This window comes from Alosa sapidissima, chromosome 22 (genome assembly GCF_018492685.1).
Source record: "Alosa sapidissima isolate fAloSap1 chromosome 22, fAloSap1.pri, whole genome shotgun sequence".
Classification (NCBI taxonomy): Eukaryota; Metazoa; Chordata; class Actinopteri; order Clupeiformes; family Clupeidae; genus Alosa; species Alosa sapidissima.
In genome coordinates this window covers 7,536,459-7,556,486 of record NC_055978.1, presented here as the reverse complement: position 1 = coordinate 7,556,486, position 20,028 = coordinate 7,536,459, and the positions used below count along the sequence as shown (strand labels likewise).

General features: G+C 41.7%; 2 protein-coding genes across 2 annotated transcripts; both read right to left on the bottom strand.

The window, feature by feature from the left end:
* Nucleotides 1-8,078: 8,078 nt before the first annotated feature.
* On the bottom strand, nucleotides 8,079-13,812 carry spi2 (Spi-2 proto-oncogene). The gene is made up of 4 exons (XM_042078767.1): nucleotides 13,636-13,812; nucleotides 12,780-12,907; nucleotides 11,688-11,943; nucleotides 8,079-9,173 (listed from the first exon to the last, which is right to left on the bottom strand). Exons 1-4 carry the CDS (start codon nucleotides 13,706-13,708, stop codon nucleotides 8,824-8,826), a joined length of 807 nt encoding a protein of 268 aa, XP_041934701.1. The 5' UTR covers nucleotides 13,709-13,812; the 3' UTR covers nucleotides 8,079-8,823.
* A 2,335-nt stretch (nucleotides 13,813-16,147) lies between these two features.
* On the bottom strand, nucleotides 16,148-19,902 carry spic (Spi-C transcription factor (Spi-1/PU.1 related)). Its single transcript, XM_042078768.1, has 5 exons — nucleotides 19,634-19,902; nucleotides 19,352-19,427; nucleotides 18,587-18,705; nucleotides 17,936-18,035; nucleotides 16,148-17,607 (listed from the first exon to the last, which is right to left on the bottom strand). The coding sequence occupies exons 1-5, from the start codon at nucleotides 19,634-19,636 to the stop codon at nucleotides 17,108-17,110; spliced, it is 798 nt and encodes a 265-aa protein (XP_041934702.1). The 5' UTR covers nucleotides 19,637-19,902; the 3' UTR covers nucleotides 16,148-17,107.
* Between the last annotated feature and the right edge of the window lie 126 nt (nucleotides 19,903-20,028).

The following is a 20,028-nucleotide window of genomic DNA, read 5'->3' as shown; positions in this document are numbered from 1 at the left end:
TGGAATAGCAGCGCGGTAGAATCTTTGAAATGAAACCACTTGTTGTGCGGACTTATTAAACTATTCATCACGAATGTGCCAGCTGCTCAAGTCCAGGTTAAACTAAAATTGCGGAGTACTCGTCACACACATAGCATACATATCATACACCGATATCACGTGAACGACCGGAACCCCCCCCACACACACACTGATATGTTGCAGTAACCCGCACTGTCGCGTTGGCTTGCACTAGCGTAATTTCACCAACCTTTACATTCACACATGTAATATGCAGTAGCCAACCAACCAAAATATTTGATATATGTTTATTCCAAAAAAAAATAAAGCCTTTGATCATAGCTCCCTATTCCGGTCAAACAAACAACAACTTTGCTCAACAACTTCAACTCATTTTGCATGTTAAAGGGACAACAACTATCCCATCCTGAAAAGGAAAGCAAATCCAGGCACTCCAGGAAAGGTGACTGAGGAAGGTATATTTAAAAAGCCTTTATTTGTTACTGGCTAATTTAAAACGCCAACATGTTTCGACCACACTTGGTCTTCATCAGGGCATGTACAAGTGAATGAGGACTTAGGCCTCGCCTATATAGGGTCAAGAGGTCATATGACCAAAAAAGACATTCTACAACAGGTGATGCTTTGCACATTAATACAAATGTGTAACATAATGCATGTTAAATGGACAACAACTATCCCATCCTTTTTAAAGAAAAGAAACGTAAATGAAAACAATATCCCATAGCCCTTGCCTAACAGAAAATGAGCGACTGTGAACTCAAGAACGTTAAAAGTTGGCCCACTTTTAAGAATTTCTCAACAAAGGAAAACAGACACGTAGCTTTACAGGCCTAAAAGGACATGCACATGCACCGCAAAAAACATTTAATCTATTTTAAGTTTCTGCATTCTCTCCTTCATGTTTGCAAATCTGTCAATATCCTTATTGACCTCAATGTCTCTCTCGATACAGAGGAGCGCTAATGACACAACACTAGTTGCAATATTCTCCTGAACAGAGGTGTCGCTGTTGTGAAAATTAACACTAACTACGTTACACAGCAGAAGAAGCTGCATTAAGAAACACTAGTAGCAGAGAATGTAAACGGGCTCTGCTATTAGCTAGCCTCTGTGATGGTACTTCAGACTTTGGTTGTTACTATTCACAACTACCACCATCATTATCATCTAGTTTCCATGATGTGCGCACAGGTAGATAGATAGATGGATATATAGATAGATACTTTAGTCATCCCGAGGGGAATTTTAATAATTTAAACAGTTTAGTTAGCTGGCTAGCTAGCTAGCAGCTGGCTGAGTTTGTGTAATTTCCTGAAGTGGAAAGAGATTTTGTTCAGGCCTTAATAGATATCCTTTGTTTGAAAATAAATCGTTTCTATTCTTTCCTCTTAATTCCATGTGTTGCAACTCTCGCTGGTAACTTTGTTAACTTATCCAGCAAACTATTAAAAATTCACGACTGTATCAAAACACTGCAACTCTCGCTTGCCCTTGAACTAGTCCATCTTCTGTCTCCGTTTCCACTTTGTCGCGCTCGTCTGAAAAAAAATGAGTGGTGCGCTACCTCGCGCTACCTGGCTAAAATCCTATCCTAGATCTATGTCATTTTGACGTCACGGTGTCGCGCTACCGGTCGGGTGCGTCGAGTATGTAGAAGCCCTAAAAGTCTGACAGCCGCGACTCCATGGTGGAGCGCAAGAAGCTCTTAATGAGTTTCAGTCGGCTAAAACTTCTCTCTGCCTTCGCAGTTCGCACTGCTAATTGGAATCGTCAAGTAAATATGATAAAGAATGGCAAGATTAGGAAAAGCCCGATCCATGTCGTTTGCGATGAGAAATGGGAGGATTCTGTGGGTGTTTAAATGCATGCACAGCTCACTGTACATTGCACAAAATGTAACAAATTCATTAACCACTCGGGTTCAGGGCAGCAATTTTTCCAGCCATTCTCTTGAAATCGGCAAATCGATGTTTAAACTGAGAAACAAAGACGTCAAGTATGTAGTAAAACACATCGACTCTGAATCTGTCCCTGCTGTCTTCTAAAATCTCATCTGCGTGTTCATCTGAACAAATAAAACGCTTTTTCTCACTAACTCTTCCCCTATCAAAATCGGTAGGTTCTAAGTACTCCTCTTCAATGCTGGAGGACACCACTTGGCTAGTTTCTTTCTCCACCTCGCTAGCAACTGTCTCTGTCACCGCAGGTGACGTGTCGGCCTCATGTTCGGCCTGAGCCTGGCAAAAGTACCTTGTCAGTGGGGCACAGCTTGATGTTAGTGTTGACGAACTGACCGAAGTGTCGGTTAAATAACCCGGTTCGTGTCACTGAGCCGGGAGAATCGAGTGCCAAACGTCAAAAACCGACTCAGTGTTCCTAACATCATTCATTTTCACATACAGTGCACACTGGCTTGATTGGCTGTGCTCGAGTGTTCTCGTCGCTACTCTTTCATCGTATCGCGTATTAGCGCCTCTACTGGAGTGGTAGTATAATCAGTCAAACTATGATGAGCCTGTATGGCTCTGGGCCTCATAACCGTGGCTGTCAAATGAGTCAAATAGTTTGCTAGGTTCTTCGGGCCTCGTAACCGTGGCTGCCACACGAGTCAAACAGTTCGCTAGGTTTTCGGCAATTGTAATCAACCGATCACATAAGCCTTTCTAGTGCAAACTAGATGCTTATGTTCATGGAAATTTTATCGATGGGAAAGTATTATATCACATACCTACAAATACACATAGGCCTAATGTTATCTTAGTAGTCATGTTAAATAAATGCTTAGAAGTGAATGACTGTAGGCTACAGGCTGTCACGAGGAGACAGAATGAGACCGAATGTAACCGTGCAACAACCGCTGTACCCTATCTTGTCTTGGTTCTCGGCAAGTTTGATTCATATCAGCCTTGTTAGTGCATCGTAGCCAGCCTAGATTATTTATTCATGGCAATTCACACATTATCGATGGGGAAGTAGGCCTACATCTCATATTAGCCTACATGTCATATTATCTTAAAGTTATAAAGTTAAATGTTAGAGAAGTGAACGTTGCTGGCGTCATAGTAGCCTCACGAAGACCGTACCAGGCTGAACGAGACCGTAATCGAGGGTGAGTCTACTGTTATCAAACGGTCTAGGTTCTCGACAAGTTAGTTATTAACCAAGCCTTATTCTAGTATCGTAGATGATTGTGTTCATGGCAATTTACACATTATTGATGGGGAAGTAGCCTACATCACATAAGCTTCAAATAGGCTACACGTTATCTGGGTAGCCTAGTTATAAAGTTAAATGTTGCTGGCTTCGTGTCACGAAGAGACCGCGCATCAAGCTACTTAGACTACTAAACGAGACCGAAACCGAGGCTATGAGTCTATGTAATCAAAACGGTTGTCTAGGTTCGCGGCAAGTTATTAACCATGCTATGTTTTTAGTGCATCGTAGATGCTTGTGTTCATGGCCATTCATATATCGATGGGGAAGTTCATCACATAGCCTACAAATACACGTCATATTATCTTTGTAGTTAGAAAGTTAAATGTTAGAGAGGTGAATGTTGCTGGCTTCATAGTAGGTTCACGAAGTGACCGCGCGCCAGGCTACTGAAGGAGACCGTAACCGAGGGTATGAGTCTAATCAAACGGGTGTTATCGCAAGTTTGAGTTATCAACTGATCGCAGAAACCTATTTATTTCTCGTGCATCTTGGTGATTGTGTAGCCTACATAGAGGTTCATAGGCTACATTAGGCCTACCGATGGATATAAAATACATACACGTCATGTTATCTTGGTAGTTATGTTAAATGAGATGTTTGTAGGTAGGTAGGCTGTACAACAGGTTAGAGACTGTAACCGTGCTAATGCATGAGTAATCAAACGGGTGTCTAGGTTCTTGGTAAGTTGAGTTATCAACTGATCCCAAAAGCCTTTATGTTTCGTGCATCTTGGAATTGTTCAATGAAATTCATATTCTAAATCACAAAGGGGGGAAATATTATATGACATAGGCTATGTTATCTTGGTAGTTAAGTTAAATGTTAGAAGTGAATAGGCTATTGGTAGGCTCACGAGGAGACCGTGCACAGCTGACTACTGAACAAGACCGAATGTAGGCCATGGGCAGTGCTTGAGTCTAGGTCAATATGAGTGTGTATGTCAGCTAATTTCAGATACATGGAGAGCATGACATTTGCAGCTTGAGGCTACATGTCTTGGAGCGATATGCCGGGGGAAGTAACGCGCGATATAACCCCCTCCCCCCCTCGTCGCGCGAACCGATGACCGAATCTAATAACTCGGTAGGCCAACCAACGACCGTCTGGTTGAACCGACTTGCGTATAAGAGTCGGTTGTCCCATCACTACTTGATGTGACAGTCTCCTCTGCTGCACCTCCAATCTTTCCCTCCGCTTACAAGCACCGGATTTAAACTTCCTAATCATATTTGAACGTTGCTTGCGGCTGAACCATAGCTTTGAAACCAAAGACGGTAGGTTTACGTTCTGGAGGGAAAATGACGCATTTTATAAACAAAATGTTAAACAGACAAAAACTATGCCTAACCCAGCCTACATATATTTGTATTGAACAATTAAGTAGTAAACAATTCCGAATGGATATGTCAATAAACTGTATTAAAAAAATATATACATTTTTTTTTTTTTTTTTATCTGACCAGTGGGGGCCCCCCCTAGCGGCGAGGCCCCGGGTTGTTCGCGCCGCAGCCCCCCCCCCCCCCCCCAAATCTCCGCTACTGATTTAAATATTAAAATATCAAATTTTCTTACGGGGGAGCATGCCCCCGAACCCCCCTAGGGGGGCTTGAGGACTAGGCCTACTGCAGCTCTAGTCTAGTGACGCCCTGGGACAGTGTCCCCGTTTTAAGTTTACAAAGATTAAAATATGTAATGTTTTACGCTTCTCAACTGAAAATGTCCCCGGATTTTGTCTCAGAAATCTGGTCACCTTATATTAAGATCGACTTTGAACACAGTGAGCCATACAAAGTGACAATTACACTGTATCATAGTGTTAATGTGTTGAGTAAAGCTACACATGTTTAGACTGATTTTGTTACCATGTGTGTTTATTCCTGCCGTTACAAAAACTAGCATCTCATATAACGTTAGCGATTAGCTCACGTTGATATGGCAATAGAAACACCTTCAGTTTTAGGTGTAGTCGCTGACGCTGATTGATTGGCTTGTGAACAGGGCAGCTGGTTTGTATAGAGTGGTAAAGTCCCGCACCTTCTACTTCCGGTCCATGGGACCTATCTTTCAAAAAATTATGAACGGGAGTTAATGGAGAGATAACAATTATTTTTTGGTCCAGTTTGAATTGTGCCACAAATTTCACATATGATGTGTGTGAATTTAAAAGATAATTTTTCACGTCAAGAAAGTACTGTTGTTCGATAGACTTCAAAAGTTATGTTGGTTTTGTGCGAATCCACTCAGTGGACTACATCTCTCGTCTCGAACGATGTACGTCACCAACATAATGAAACGATAAGAGCTGTTATGCTAGTTAACGGTTGCATCTTGCTGCCTGCTATGTCACTTAACAGTATGTAATGTACAGTCTATGGACGAATACAACTTACCTGATGTGTTTAATCCTCTGACTCATGGTATTTTCTTCGGCAAGGAAAGCCCAAATAAGACCTGTTGCTGGTATGCTTGTACAATCTAGTGTGGCTGTGAATGAGCTAACGTCACTAGCGCGACTGATGGGTTTGTAGTCGTTGGAATTACGATCTTTCACAATGTTGTAATTCAATAGTTACGAAACAAACTGCAAATGTCTTTACATGAAAAATTGTCTTTAAAATTGACAAACATCATATGGGTAATTCAAGGCACAAGTCAACCGGGACCAGAAAATAATTTATTTTTCGCCATAGACTGCCGTTCAAATTTTTTTGAAAGATAGGTCCCATGGAGGCAAACGGAAGGGGCGGGACTTCACCACTCTGTGGCTCTGATAAGCTACTCTGCGGCTAGCAGTAGCCAATCAACAAACATATTGTGAGTTGTAAGTGGTTCTCTTTTCTAGAAATGCCTTGTACGACGGAGTATTAGGGCCACACATGAAGGAAAAAATATTTTTGCCATGACGAGATTAAACTCGCCATGTTGACATTAAACTCGACATTTCGAGAATAAATTTGAAATGTAATGTCGACTTTAATCTCAATGTATCGACTTTAAAGTCGCCATGTCGACATTAAACTCGACATTTCGAGAATAAAGTTGAAATATTATGTCGACTTTAATCTCGACTTGTCGACATTAAACTCAACATTTTGAGAATAAAGTTAGTTTGGAGAGAGAACGACCGCTCGGGACGATTGAAAGGGAGGACGAATTCCAGTTTTCTTCGACTGCAACAACGATTAGACATAGGCCTATATCATGTGAACAAAACATAAAACATTAACCTCCGTTGCTCAGCCAAATACTTTCCTGTACAGTAGGTCCTTATCACGGAGTTACAGGCGATAAATGCGATGGTCAAAAGTAGCCTAAACGTCATTAGCGGTTTATTTATTTATTGTAGGCCTATTATTAAAGAGTGTTTTTCATCTAAAGGTTCAACTTCATGCTTATGCACTAGATTAGGCATACTAGGCGTTCTCCCCAATCCTAGAATTTCACATTGCTTGTTTGTAATGGATGCAAAACAGCCTATTGCTGAATGTCTAGGGACGAATGAAGCTATCCTCCTCCCGACCACCCATACTAGTAGCCTACATGCGCACATATGCAAGTGCATAAATAAAGTATACATGCACACATGTTCCCTCACGGGATCAAAATAGTATATATGCTTAGGCTATACCTGTGTTTATAGCCTCCTATGTTTATTGCAGGTGAGACATGGAAAGCAATTTTAGAGAAATTAGTTAATATGGAGAGTGACGGCCTGTGGTTCATGAAGGGTAGTTATTTGAATGTGCGTGGCCTTACCCACGTAAAACAGAGTGAAATAGCATTTTGTATAGAAACATTATATCATTGGATACATGTATTATTCTAGCTATATAGCCTAAACGGCATAGTGCATGGTATTTCCAACCGCGAGATACAGCACTTCACGATGACGGCAGTGAGTAGTTAACAGACAAGACGCAATCTATCTGAATATCTGCAATCTATCTGAAATAACACCTATTTGATTTGAAGCCCATTATTCATGTAACATATTGTGTGTTAGTGTAGGCTATCTTAAACTGTGTAGCCTATGCTATGTTTAAACTGGATTGCGAGTTTAATGTCAGCATGTCGACTTTGAAATCGACACGTCGAGATTAAAGTCGACATGACATCTCAACTTTATTCTCGAAATGTCGAGTTTAATGTCGACATGGCGACTTTAAAATCATGTCGAGTTTAATCTCGCCATGGCAAAAAAATTTTTTTCTTCATGTGTGGCCCTAATACTCCGTCGTAGCCTTGCAATCTTTGGGTGCACTCACCGCATGTTTTAATTTAATCTCCTCCGTTCCCCTCCCATCCCGTCCACGTTACCAACAGTGAAATTTACTCCCGTACCGTCGCGGGAGTCCCGGAAAATTGTCACACTCTAGAATAGATCTTTGCTAAGAGTTGGCCTGGGAATACCCATACGAACCTTTGGCAAATTTTGGATTTGCTCTGCAAGTCCATCTGGCCAAGAGGCCATTGAAGCCAATTTCCAATGTCCCTAAAACACGGGCATCCAAATACAATTGCTAATCCAGCATGGCTGTTTATTTCTTTGGAATTGAGTAACCAACTGCATCTAAAACCCTCATTTACAAGATTACTGCACTTCTGCAACAATTTGGTAAGAATTTAATGCACCAATTTAAGTTTAATTTCACTGCTAGTTACGCCGTTGCTGGAAGCCAACGAAACTTTTCCAGACCCACTCTCAATTACAATTGACAAGGTCTGCGTGCTAACCAGACTCAGTTAGAGTGTGATCTCAACCAATATTTGCATTAGTTTTTTTTTTTTAGATTTGCCATTCATTCTGTGAAAAAGCATATGACGAACGTACTGTTTATTTGCATGTGTGTTTATATTTCCCTGCATATTCTTCTTTCTGTGAAACACATGATATCACATGAAACAGTGGATTAGGAAGTATGAAATGATAGCCAACAGCAATTTACATAATTTCAATCTCTAAATAGGTAAAGCTTTAAGTAAGACAATGAGAAAGATATAAGACAACGAAAATAAGAGCAGAATATGTGGTCACTATTCATTTGAGAGTAAATTATCTAATAATCAAACAATTCGCTTTCTCTTTAGAAAGGGGGATTTTGACAAATTGAACAATACAGCCAAACCTCAAACCAGTATCATGGCGCCACAATCATCTCTAGAAAATTATTTGCGGCAACACAGCATTTAACCAGGTGATGGCAGTATTGCTGTGTTTGTAGAGAATACAAGTTTCACACAAATCTTCCCAGGTGCTGATCGTTCAATCTGTTGCATGCATAGAGGTACAAGGCCTAGCTCATCTCTCTCTAATACACAAAGTGTTCACATTTACTTCAACTGATTCACACCAGCACACCAGTAACAAAACTAATTACACCATTATAAACACTGAACTGAGCAACTAGTTGCACAATCAATCAAATTTCACTTGACGGCTCTCTGCTCTTCTGAGTCATCATTGTCATCAAAGGCTCAATTAGGAGTCGGTTAGTGACACTGATATCCATAATCATAAACTCATAATGGCTTACAGCGAGCCGCTTCACTACTTGGTAATTACACGCTGTCATCAACAATAATCTATAGTTGGTGCGCTTGATTATACTGTGCTGCTGTTGCGTTCTCCGATCCTTGCTGGCTGCGGAGGACGCGGAGTGTGGCACAGTTAAAGCGATAAGTCAGCTTCCTCTTGACTTTGACGATCTCTCCCGACTGTGCATAATTGCGCAGAGCGCGTGACATCTTCTGGTAGGTCATGGGCCGCCGGTTGCCCTTCCTTCGGCCCCAGAGCTCGGCAACGCGTTCCTTGTTCTGCGAGGAGAAGGAGAACACCCCGGCGGATGCCGCCGAAGGCACCCAGGCCACGCAATGGGCCATCTCTGGGTTCTCCAGCATCTCAAACAGGAAGTGGAAAAGACGTAGCTTCCTCCCTGGAAAAAAAAAAAGTTTTTATTTATTTATTTGTTTATTTTTTTAAAGAAAATACCTATTTGGAAAGAGATCCTTATGAAAAAAGAACTAAAGTAATACTACACAGTTTCTATGGTAGTGTATACTTCTGATAAGTATAAGTATATATGCTCTTTTGATCCCGTGAAGGGAAATTCGGTCTCTGCCTTTATCCCAATCCGTGAATTAGTGAAACACACTCAGCACACAGTGAACACACAGCGGCACTCGGGGAGCAGTGAGGGGTTAGGTGCCTTGCTCAAGGGCACTTCAGCTGTGCCTACTGGTCGGGGTTCGAACCAGCATCCCTCCGGTTACAAGTCCGAAGCACTAATCAGTAGGCCACGGCTGCCCAATGCCCAATATGATGCTCTGTAAAGAGTCACCAGAGCAGGGGCGTCCCTCGTTGTCTTCAAACAGCTCTTCCAAAGATACCTCCTCATCACTTCTTTTTATGCCTTTTAATGACAGGACAGTGGAGAATGACAAGAAGCGAGTGGGAGAGAGAGTCGGGGGTGGGATCCGGAAAGGACCATGGGGCGGGAATCGAACCCGGGTCGCCGGCGTACGATGCAGGTGCCCCAGCTAGTCGCGCCACGGCTGGGGCCTCATCTAGCACTTCTGGCAACCTGACACACTTGATGCGCACTTACATGTACCATACTCTTCTGTCTCGTCTGTCCTCTACTGTTCCTCCTTCCTCTCCACTTCCTTCTCTTCCCTCTGTTCCCTCCTCCTACCACTTCCTCATCCTACCTAGCCTGGGTTTCCCCATGCGGCCTTACGCGCGCCATTTTCAATGAGATGAGGTCTGGCGTTAGCCATGCTACATCCTACCACACTTTGACTAGTACTTATAATGTAGGCACTCCTATCCTCTAGTAATTGTGTTGACAGATGCAGTAGTAATTCCTAGCTAAAGTCTCCTCTGCGCTGAAGCCTGAATGTTATTCTCTTGCTGTAAGTCAATTTGGATGAAAGCATCTGCTAAATTAATAAATGTATATAATGTAAATATTCTGTACCTTTGTAATATATTTACCCTTAGTGTTTCTATAGTAAAGTCTGAATGTCCCAAAATACTATAGTATTTCTAACATAGTACTATAATATTTTGTCCCCAAATACTATAAGATTCCGAAAGCTCTTTTTCGTAAGTGGATTATTGTCATCGAAGTAGGCTGCAGTCATTCAATGTCTGCAGTAAGCTCCCCTGGATGTTTCACCAGTCTGTCATTGCCAGTGTCTTCTTTTATGCTGTGGTGTGCTGGGGAGGCAGCATTAAGAAGAGGGATACTGGGCGACTTAACAGGGGTGCATTTCCCAAAACCGTAGTTGCTAACCTGTTAGCAACTTAGTTGGTTGGAAATGAGAAATTGCATCGCAATCGACAAAGTTGCTAACTTACTTAGGTTTTGGGAAACACGGTAAGGAGGTAAACAGGCTGGTAAGGAGAGCTGGCACTGTTGTTGGCATTGAACTGGATTTCTAGGCTAGTCACTCACAACAACTGCAGAGAAAAGGACCATGATTTGGATGCTGCTGATCATGGACAGTGACCGCCACCCTACTACACAGCATGCTCAATAAACAGAGGAGCATGTTCAGTGTGCAGACTTCTGTCACTCTCATGCTCAACAGACAGACTGAGGAGGTCCTTTGTCCCCAGGGCCATCCAACTCTTCAGTGCCACACAAAAGGGGAGGGGAGAAATGGACTGTTCAGCATGAGCCTGTCTCTCTCAGCCCCTACCATCATATCACTTTGTCTGCTGTCCACCTGACTGTTTTACAGGCTATATTAGCCCTCCTACACAATCTGGACTGTGGTCATAACATCTACTGTACATCTTGTTAACTTTTTATACTGTGTATTTTTCTTAAAGGCTATATTCTTTTTCTTGTTTGTTAATCAATTATATTATGTTTTAAATTCTTGTCTTTTCCTAGTCATAATTAATATTTAATAATAAGCAAAGTTATTGCACTGTTCAATCCCTGCACTGTTCACTTTTGCACTACCACCATTGCATACACTCTACCATAGCACCTTATCATGGTCAATGCATCACAGTCCATACCAAACCTTTGTAATCACTTCGCATGCTCTTTATTTTTATGTATGTGAGATATATGTGTTTATGTGTGTTTGTTGTGTTATGCTTGTATAAGCTACTAGATGCCTAAAATGTACCTCATGATGAATAAAGTATCTATCTATCTATCTATCTAAGCCTGACATTACCTACACATTTGATCAGATCTGAGTTCTACAATGATTTAAAATGGTGGTTTGAGGCCATAAAGACATGAATGGATGTTTACAACCTCACAGAGATATGATAAGCGTTTTGTGATAAAGCCTCTGTGGTCACGAGTATGTGACAGTTATGGGCAGGGCCTGTTGGCCTTCAGCTATTGTTCCCTCAGGCTACAAGTGCTAATATTCCATGATAGTATCTGTCAAACCACAGGATTAAAAAAAGGAGAACTTGCCTCTCGGTGCAGGTGTGCAGCTGACTAGCGGTGACTTGGCAAATCTTCCAGGTGCGGCGGCGGTGGTGGGCGGGTGAGGGAGGGCAGGTGGACGCATCCCAGCTGGACACGGTTTGAGGGCTTTTTCCGCGATGTAGTTGAGAGGGGGCGGAGTGTGCCACACGTGGGGGGGGACGATGGCCCTTAGTGTGTCCTGGACGGAGGAGCAGAATTTGGATGCTGGCTGTGAGTGGACATCACCTACGAAGCCCTGTTCCTAATAGAAATGAATGTGATTGTGCAAACAAATGTCTGAGTTATAGACATCAATCAGTCTATCACCACACCACCCCATCCCCCACCCGGCCCGATCAAATAGTCAGAATCTGTATTGAATGGTTCAATTTAAAAGGTTTTGAAGTAAGCAGAGCAATCAAATCAATATAAATTCATTATTATTAATCAGAACAGCAGAGGCCAGACATGTCCTCCTAGAAGACATCTCTTTAGACTCTAGGTAGTTCAGCAGCAGTGGATGGCTCTGCACTCATGACAATAGTGGCTGTTTCAAAACCCCTTTTTTCTGTAATAGCACTCTGATGAAGGTCTGACTGACCGAACGTCAGTTTATCAATAAATTGGCTGCACTATGGAACAAGCAGTGTTGTACTTCTCTTTAATCTTACTCTTAGTATTAAATTAAATTAAATGAGTGTCTATTTACACCCCTGGTACGAATAGCCTTGACCACACAGCTTAGCACACCCTGTGACATAACAACAAAAACATGTTGCTCGTTTTTTAAAATGTTTTTTTTAATTACATTGTGTGAATAATATGCCAGAGTAAATGCACAGGGGTGCAAATAGCATACACTGATATTTGTACCAGACGGGGTATTATTAATAGAACACATTGCTGTGTGCACCAGGGTATGAATAGAATTCACTTCTATGCACCAGGGTACGAATAGCATACACTGCTAATTGTACCAGGGGTGCAAATAGCCTTACCCTTTTTTTCCCAATGGGATTGTAAAGTCATAGATAGTTGGATTGTATTTCTCGGTGGCTTGATAATGCCAATTGCAAACCATAACCCTTTGGGTTTTACCTGATTGTGCTCGAGCATGGTGACCGGTGTTAGGTGGCCTGAATCCATGTGGTTGTAAGCGTGCACCTGGCCACATCCCTGCTCCTCCGCAAACAAAACATCGGGAAGAGACATCATGGGTTCTCCAACTGCACAACAGGTTGACAGAAACATCAGATCCCTTTTTTGGAAGTGTGAAGAAATATTTCTTTAGGCCTACTAACTTGAGCCCTCTCTTACAACAAACATGTGACAAGCATATCAAGACAAGTTCCATATATTCTGCATTGGGTTGTCATCAAATGATTTCCGATGAGTTGATTATATCCTGTCACCATTATCCTAATTTGTCTTGGTGGTTCCTATAATGTTTGAAGACATAGTAGCATATCAGCATCTGGCTTTTTCAGGTGTGTGCTATTGTGACAGATGTTTACGGCAGAGACACAAAAATTTTATAAAACTTTAACTCTGAGTGAAGCACTTCTAAAGAAACCTCATGCTGTATCCATATTGTCTATCCCTAAGAATGAAGAAACTACACTGATCAATAAGGAAGTGAATTAGTATAGATTTGCAGTTAAGACCAGATTACTACCTGATTACCTGATTACTTGTCAGAGTTAGCTGACAAGTTGCTGTGATGACAATGCTATGTTACAGTTCCTTCAGTATGTATATCAGTGTAGCCTACTTGAGTGTATTTGAGTGTACAGTAAATAGCAATCCATAATCTGATGACGGGATATACATTAATGAACTATGAAATGTGAGAGGTAGTTTTGCTCTGTTTTGATGATTTTGTTCTTGACTATACTGTGTTTCAGAGCGGTTAGCAGTGCTGTGGGTAGTAATATAAAAGGTTAATAAGTCTTACCTTTGTGTTTTTCCAGAGCTTCTTGTCGGTAATGTTCATCTAGAAACTCGAGAATTACTTCAAGGTCCGTCATGCATGCAGATGAGGATGTCTGAAGAGTTTAACATACACACACACACACACACACACACATAAACAGATACGCACACACACGCACATGTACACATACAGTATAGACACATACACGTACACACACACACACACACACATGCAAGCTCAAAATTATTGTCTTTGATACGCTTTGAGGTCGAAAGAGAACATAGAATCTTAAAACAGATGAGATCGTAGATGTTCTTACCATGGTAGTTTGAAGTGGACCAACTTCCTTTAACAGTTGTGTCAACAAGCTGTAACAGAAATATTGGTTAACACCCTCATCACACTGACCTTTTTATATAATGACATACATAAAGGGACAACACCATACATAACACTAATGAAACTCATATAGTATTTTATATAGTAAATACTATATAGTATTTAGAGTGAACATTGCATTAAACTTGACTTGAAAACACTGCATTACAAACAAGATTGCAATGTGTCACATAGATATTAATTTTGTGACAAACATGAGGCTCTCAATTGCAAGTTGGAGCTTCAGAAGCACCATACCACAAACCACATTATCTATTTTCATATTAGGTTAGAGGCAGCTTAGCAACTTAGTTTTGATGTTTTCACGTTGGCTTGGTCCGGTACTGTCCGGTTTCCTGTTACAAACCGTCAGCTAAGAAACTATATTGTCATGATCATAAATCAATATAGCAAAGTGTGACACTATCAGCTTTTTTGCATTACCATAAATGTTAATGTATACTTAAAGAAAAATGGGCCCCACTTGTAGAATGATTTCATTTAAGACCTGTTTGAAGAACTGGCATTAAGACATTTAGAATATCATAGAAAGTATGACACAGGAAAAACATGTGACCCTAAATCCAATGTACTCTCCAACATCACATATAACTCCAGAGGATCATTTCACGAACTTGCAAATTCTGATCCTTTCAAAAGTTCTCAAATGTATGGTTATATTTAAATAAGATACCAAATAATGTAAATATGACTGTATAACACAAATAATAAACAGATATTTAGATCAGATTCCAACCAAGCATGCATTGCAGTCATTATATAAAGCATAGTATAATGTATGAATTGATATGTTATGTAGGAGAAAAGTGTGGTGTTTACCTCCCAGATGAAAAGGCTGTTGCTCCACTGGTCTAGTTGCCCCAGTATTGGCAGGCTTTGCCACTGCCGTGTCCTCCTTATATCACCTGCCTGGCAACCTCCAGCCCTTCTGTTACCCTCCAGTGTTCTGTTACCCACTCGTGGGCGCCCCTGCCCAGCCCAGCCTCCTCTCCGCTGCACTCCGACCCCCTGGCCGCCGCCACGGCATCCTCGCCTCTGTTTTCCTCGCTGTCCGCTGTTGCTCGTCGTCCGTTCCCAGCTCTTGCGCTAACCACATCCTCACCGCTGCGTGAGATAAGCAAGCCTGTGGCCGGAGTGTGAACAATGCTGCCCAGGCCTGGCAGGGGTTGCCCCCCCTCTCCCCCCCCATCCCTGCGTAGATCTTTCACCTCCCCCTGTCAAAGAGCACAATGAGCAGTGCAAACCAAGCCACTCTGGCTTGCCAGTTGGTGCGGGATGATTTAAAGGGGGTTTGGGGGGTACGGGAAAGAGTTTGAGGGGTTCAGGTGTGGGTTTAGCAGCTCTGTGGGCCTGTGTTAGTGTGTGTGTGTGTGTGTGTGTGTGTGTGTGTTTGTGTGTGCCTGCAGCTTTTGCAAAGGCCGTTGCATAGCTCGCCCCTTGTGTCACAAAGCATGGCAGACACACAGGAAGTAAGGGCAAAAAATGTGCCGTACCAATAGAGTGGTTGACTAACAGGAATATGCAGGAGTATGCAGTATCCTAAACACCCCAGAAAGCATCCGTAAGCCACATACACACACACACACACACACACACACACACACACACACACACAGTCACACAGTCACAGTGTCATTATCACAGGAAAAGCCTGGGTTTTCACTGCTAATTGTTCTTGCAGGCGTCTTGGTTTACATGGGTTGTAGCTGCTGGGCTAAGAGGAAGTGTGTGTGATTGGCGATGACAATGTTGTGTCCACCAATAATCACGATCTAGTTGGATTGATGATAGACTTAGAAGTTTTGAGGTTTGTGTCTGTGTGTGTCTGTGTTTGTAAGAGTGTGAGTGTGTGTTTGTGTACATGTGCCTTGACATGTGTTTATGTATGAGTCTGTGTGTGTGTATGTGTGTGTGTGTGTGTGTGTGTGTCTGTGCGTGGGTGCGTGCGTGTGTGTGTGCACCTGCACATACGTGTGTATGTTAGCATGTATGTTTGCTTGTTCTGTCTTGTACCATAGGACAATTTGTTTTCAAGCAAATACCACACAATCATCAATCAATCAATCAATCAATCAATCAATCAATCAACTGGTTCAGCTAAAGAAACATGCAAAACATGTACACAAGATGTCAGTAATATTTAAACAACTGATTTATTTGTTAATGCAAATACATATTGCAACATTCATTAATTGTCACCAGAAATAACAAAGACTCTTAGACTTATAGAGTTAAAAAAAGATAGACATCGAAGTGGAACATATTTACAGTGCCTGAGATGGTGATGTTTTTTCCCCTTCTTTTCACAATTATCCTGCATTCAACAGCACTCTTTGATATTTGCAATGGCTTGTTTGTGCTTCATCCTCTCAAAAATCGAAATACGTTTTTTTTCCTGAGACAATTTATTCACATCTATTCACAAGAACAAGACATCGGTGCCCCAGCACTCAAGAGTCTTTTTTGTGCCATTGTTATGTGAATGCAGGAACACAAACAGTACACAATTGCACAAAAACCAACAAGGAAAACAGGCTACAAGAGACCCTGATGAAGAAATAGAACCTTAAACACTGCTTTAAACATGCTTTTCTTTCCCGTGTGGTGTAGATGATAATAATTAAGGTGAATAGCCACGGTGAAGCCATTTTACTTCTAAACAGTTCTACTAACTACTCTCCTCCAAAGTTTTGCCATTTGCATTCGCACTGGACAAGTGGCCATAGGAACTGGTTGCCCATTCAACGTGGGTTGACAGTGGGCGTGACTTATAAGTTGGACCAATCAAAGAAGACCTAGGTCACAAGGGTTCCTATGCTAAAAAGGGAAAAGGGAAAAGTCCCTGCCCTGAAGTAGGAGCTGAAAGAGTTACAGGAACTGCGGCCATAGGAACTTAATAATCCACAAATGTGTCCGGTCGGAACACCAGGAAAAAATGGTTATAGGAACATTATGTTGTAGGTACTGCAAAAATCCCGTCGGTGGGAAAGCGCCTATGAATGAGTCCCTCTGATAGACTGAATGAACTGAGTGACTGAACTGAATTAATTCTCCCTGTATAGTCACAGTGGCCAGGCGGCCATTTAGTAATAACTCATATCTTTGATCCGTCCGCTGACGTCAGGACCGTGGCGAGGTCGTACTCTGCCTGGTAGGCGCTGGAGTACTGTCCATACCAGACCTGCCACTCGGACCCGGACGGCACATAGTACCCCATGTCGGCCGATACGGAGTGCTGATGGGAGCCCAGCGTCTCTCTGGGCATGTGCCCCACAGAGTGCCCAGCAGGTGGCGCTAGATGCCCGGTGCCCAGCCGCTGCAAGATGGCGGGGTTGAACTGGTAGGTGAGCTTGCGCCGGACCTTGACGATCTCGCCGGTGCGGCTGTAGTTGCGGAGGGCACGCGCCATCTTCTGGTAGGTCATGGTCTTGCGGTTGCCCTTGCGGCGGCCCCAGCACTCCGCGAGCTTCTCCTTGTTCTTGGATACAAAGTGGAAGGTTCCGGAACCACGGTCCGTCCACTGGATGGAGTCCACCATGTTGGCGTCATGAAGGGCCTCGTGGAGATACTCGAAGAGACGCAGCTTCTTGCGTCCTGAGGAAGAGTGGAAAATTGGAAAATCAGTGGACTGCTTTACGTAAACACCAAAGCTATGTCTGAACTCAGAACTCTAAATCAGTCGGAATTATTCATGAAACAAAATGCAAAATGAAACGGGTGAGGTCCTAGAGCATTATTCACAAAGTTAATATGAAATCACCTGTGCCATGTTGCTCTGACTTACAGTATTCATCAGAGAAATAGCTGCTGGAATAAAACTGTTTTATTTATTTATTTATTATTGTTTTGTTCTGCACCTTTAGGAAGTAAACCTGCATCCACTGGAGAGATGCTGAAAGTCAGTGCACACATGATGGCTCACCTTTCCTGCTGCGTGACAGCTGCATGACCGGGTAGAACTGTGTGGGTTCTGAGTGCCCAGGTGGAGGCAGAGACAGATCAGGCACAATATGGGGCCACGACTGAAACCAGGAAACACACAATTATCACACATGTTCTACATAGACAGATATAGATAAACATATATAAACACACAACACGATATGGGGCTACGACTGAATCCTGGAAACACACAATTATCACACATGCTCTACAAAGACAGATATAGATTGTGTAGCCTGAGATATATCACGCTATACAATTGATCTATCTGTCTATATTATATATATAGGCCTATGTATGTATGTATGTATATATATATATATATATATATATATATATATATATATATATATATGGCACATGAAAAAAAATCATATATATGTGCAATGTGACAAAAGTGTACATTTATTTTTGCCATACATGTGTGTGGGGTTGTGTTGAAAACAATGGAATCTAATGGAATCTAACGGTGAAAGAACAATGGAATCTAATGTAATCTAACAGTGAAAACGGAGTGTGTGCCACTTTCATGTCAGCGCCTATGTGCAGAGGTCTTTAAAGCCATGATGCAAACTGGCCCTGACAATTTACTACCTTGCTCTTGAGTGAGTGTGTGGGTTTTTTTACCCACCGTTGTTTCGCCCCAGTCTGCCATGGCTGGGGATGTGGTGAGGGGGGTGTAGGGGTAACAGGTTGCCCCCTGACGCCCTGGTGGAGGCTGACACTCCAGTGTCACGTAGTGATTTATACCTGACAGCAACACAGGAGAAAAACACACACCTCTGTCAGTCGGTCAAACTATGGATGAGAGCACCATCAACACACTTACTTCTTACTTATTTGATTATGTTTTTAGTAAGGACACATTATATTGAGATGATATCTCCATATCATCATTATTGATATGATCATTATCGATATAATCATATATATATATATATATATATATATATATATATATATGTGTGTGTGTGTGTGTGTGCACTGACTTTCATATAAAGACCTCTATTATGATATGGTCTAAATACATCTAAAAGTTTATCTCTGATTTTTATTCAATAAATGATTCAATAAATTCTGTACTAATGCTTTCAGTGTCTATTTATTTAAGGAAATGTATTATGCCTTTGCAATGTAAACCATCTGAAGGAATTAAAATACTTAATAGTAAATTAAATGAGCGCACTATACTTTTTTTTACATTGTTTTACAAAGTAATTTGGGTTCAGGTTTTTGCTTTGTCATAATATATACTTAAGTGAACAGCATTACAACCTAGGATAACATTCTAACATACATTATATAAGATGGCGCTGTATTAAGTATTAAGTATTACTAAAATACCAACATTTATGTATTTCATATGTTCATGTCAATTAGTGTCTTGTGTACTTACCTGATTCGTGGTACAGGTGATCGGCGTCCCTCTGAATAACATCGATGGCATCCTGAAAGTCACTGTCCAGAGAACTCTGACAGAAGAGAACAGATCAATAAATATTAAATACTGAATAATATTAGGGGATAGTAAGCAAAATATGATGTAATGTAATTTAATAAGAAAAGCATTATACCCAACATAAACTATAATGGTTGTTATTCAAAACTAAATATTAAATATTTTACTATATGTCAAAATTAGAAATAAAAAAAAAAGATGTTATTTACAGCAGCTCACCATTATGGGACCTCCAAAAAACAAGGACGTTTGACACAGTCAGCGAGAGGCGAGACTTTGGCCAGTGTGAAGGCAGGTGGACTAGCTTTGGCCAGGTATGCTTGGACAGGTATATATACCTGCGGGAGAAGCTAGCCAGCAGCCATGGAACACCTGAACGAATAACCTGCCAGGGGCCAGAGCCCATTTAAATGTCTCAACGTCAGCTTGTCACGCAGAGAGAGAGAGAGAGAGAGAGAGAGAAAGAGAGAGGGAGAGAGAGAGAGAGTGGACCATACTTCTCGTTTTGTAATTGTTGATCATTAGATAGACATTGAAACCTAACAAAAGGTCGGTTTGTTTGTCTAGGAATCTGTGTAGCTGTTGTCGTGAAACATTTGCATTTCTGGGCTTGT

Excerpts from the sequence above, each read along its gene's own strand:
- spi2 (XM_042078767.1), bottom strand. The coding sequence starts at position 13,708 with ATGACGGACCTTGAAGTAATTCTCGAGTTTCTAGATGAACATTACCGA. Across the intron at positions 11,944-12,779 it reads CCATGCTCGAGCACAATCAG|GAACAGGGCTTCGTAGGTGA; the intron begins GTAAAACCCAAA and ends CATTTCTATTAG. Across the intron at positions 9,174-11,687 it reads CTGCACACCTGCACCGAGAG|GGAGGAAGCTACGTCTTTTC; the intron begins GCAAGTTCTCCT and ends TTTTTTTTCCAG.
- spic (XM_042078768.1), bottom strand. Across the intron at positions 18,036-18,586 it reads CAGACTGGGGCGAAACAACG|TCGTGGCCCCATATTGTGCC; the intron begins GTGGGTAAAAAA and ends TCCTGGTTTCAG. Across the intron at positions 17,608-17,935 it reads GCTGTCACGCAGCAGGAAAG|GACGCAAGAAGCTGCGTCTC; the intron begins GTGAGCCATCAT and ends ACTCTTCCTCAG.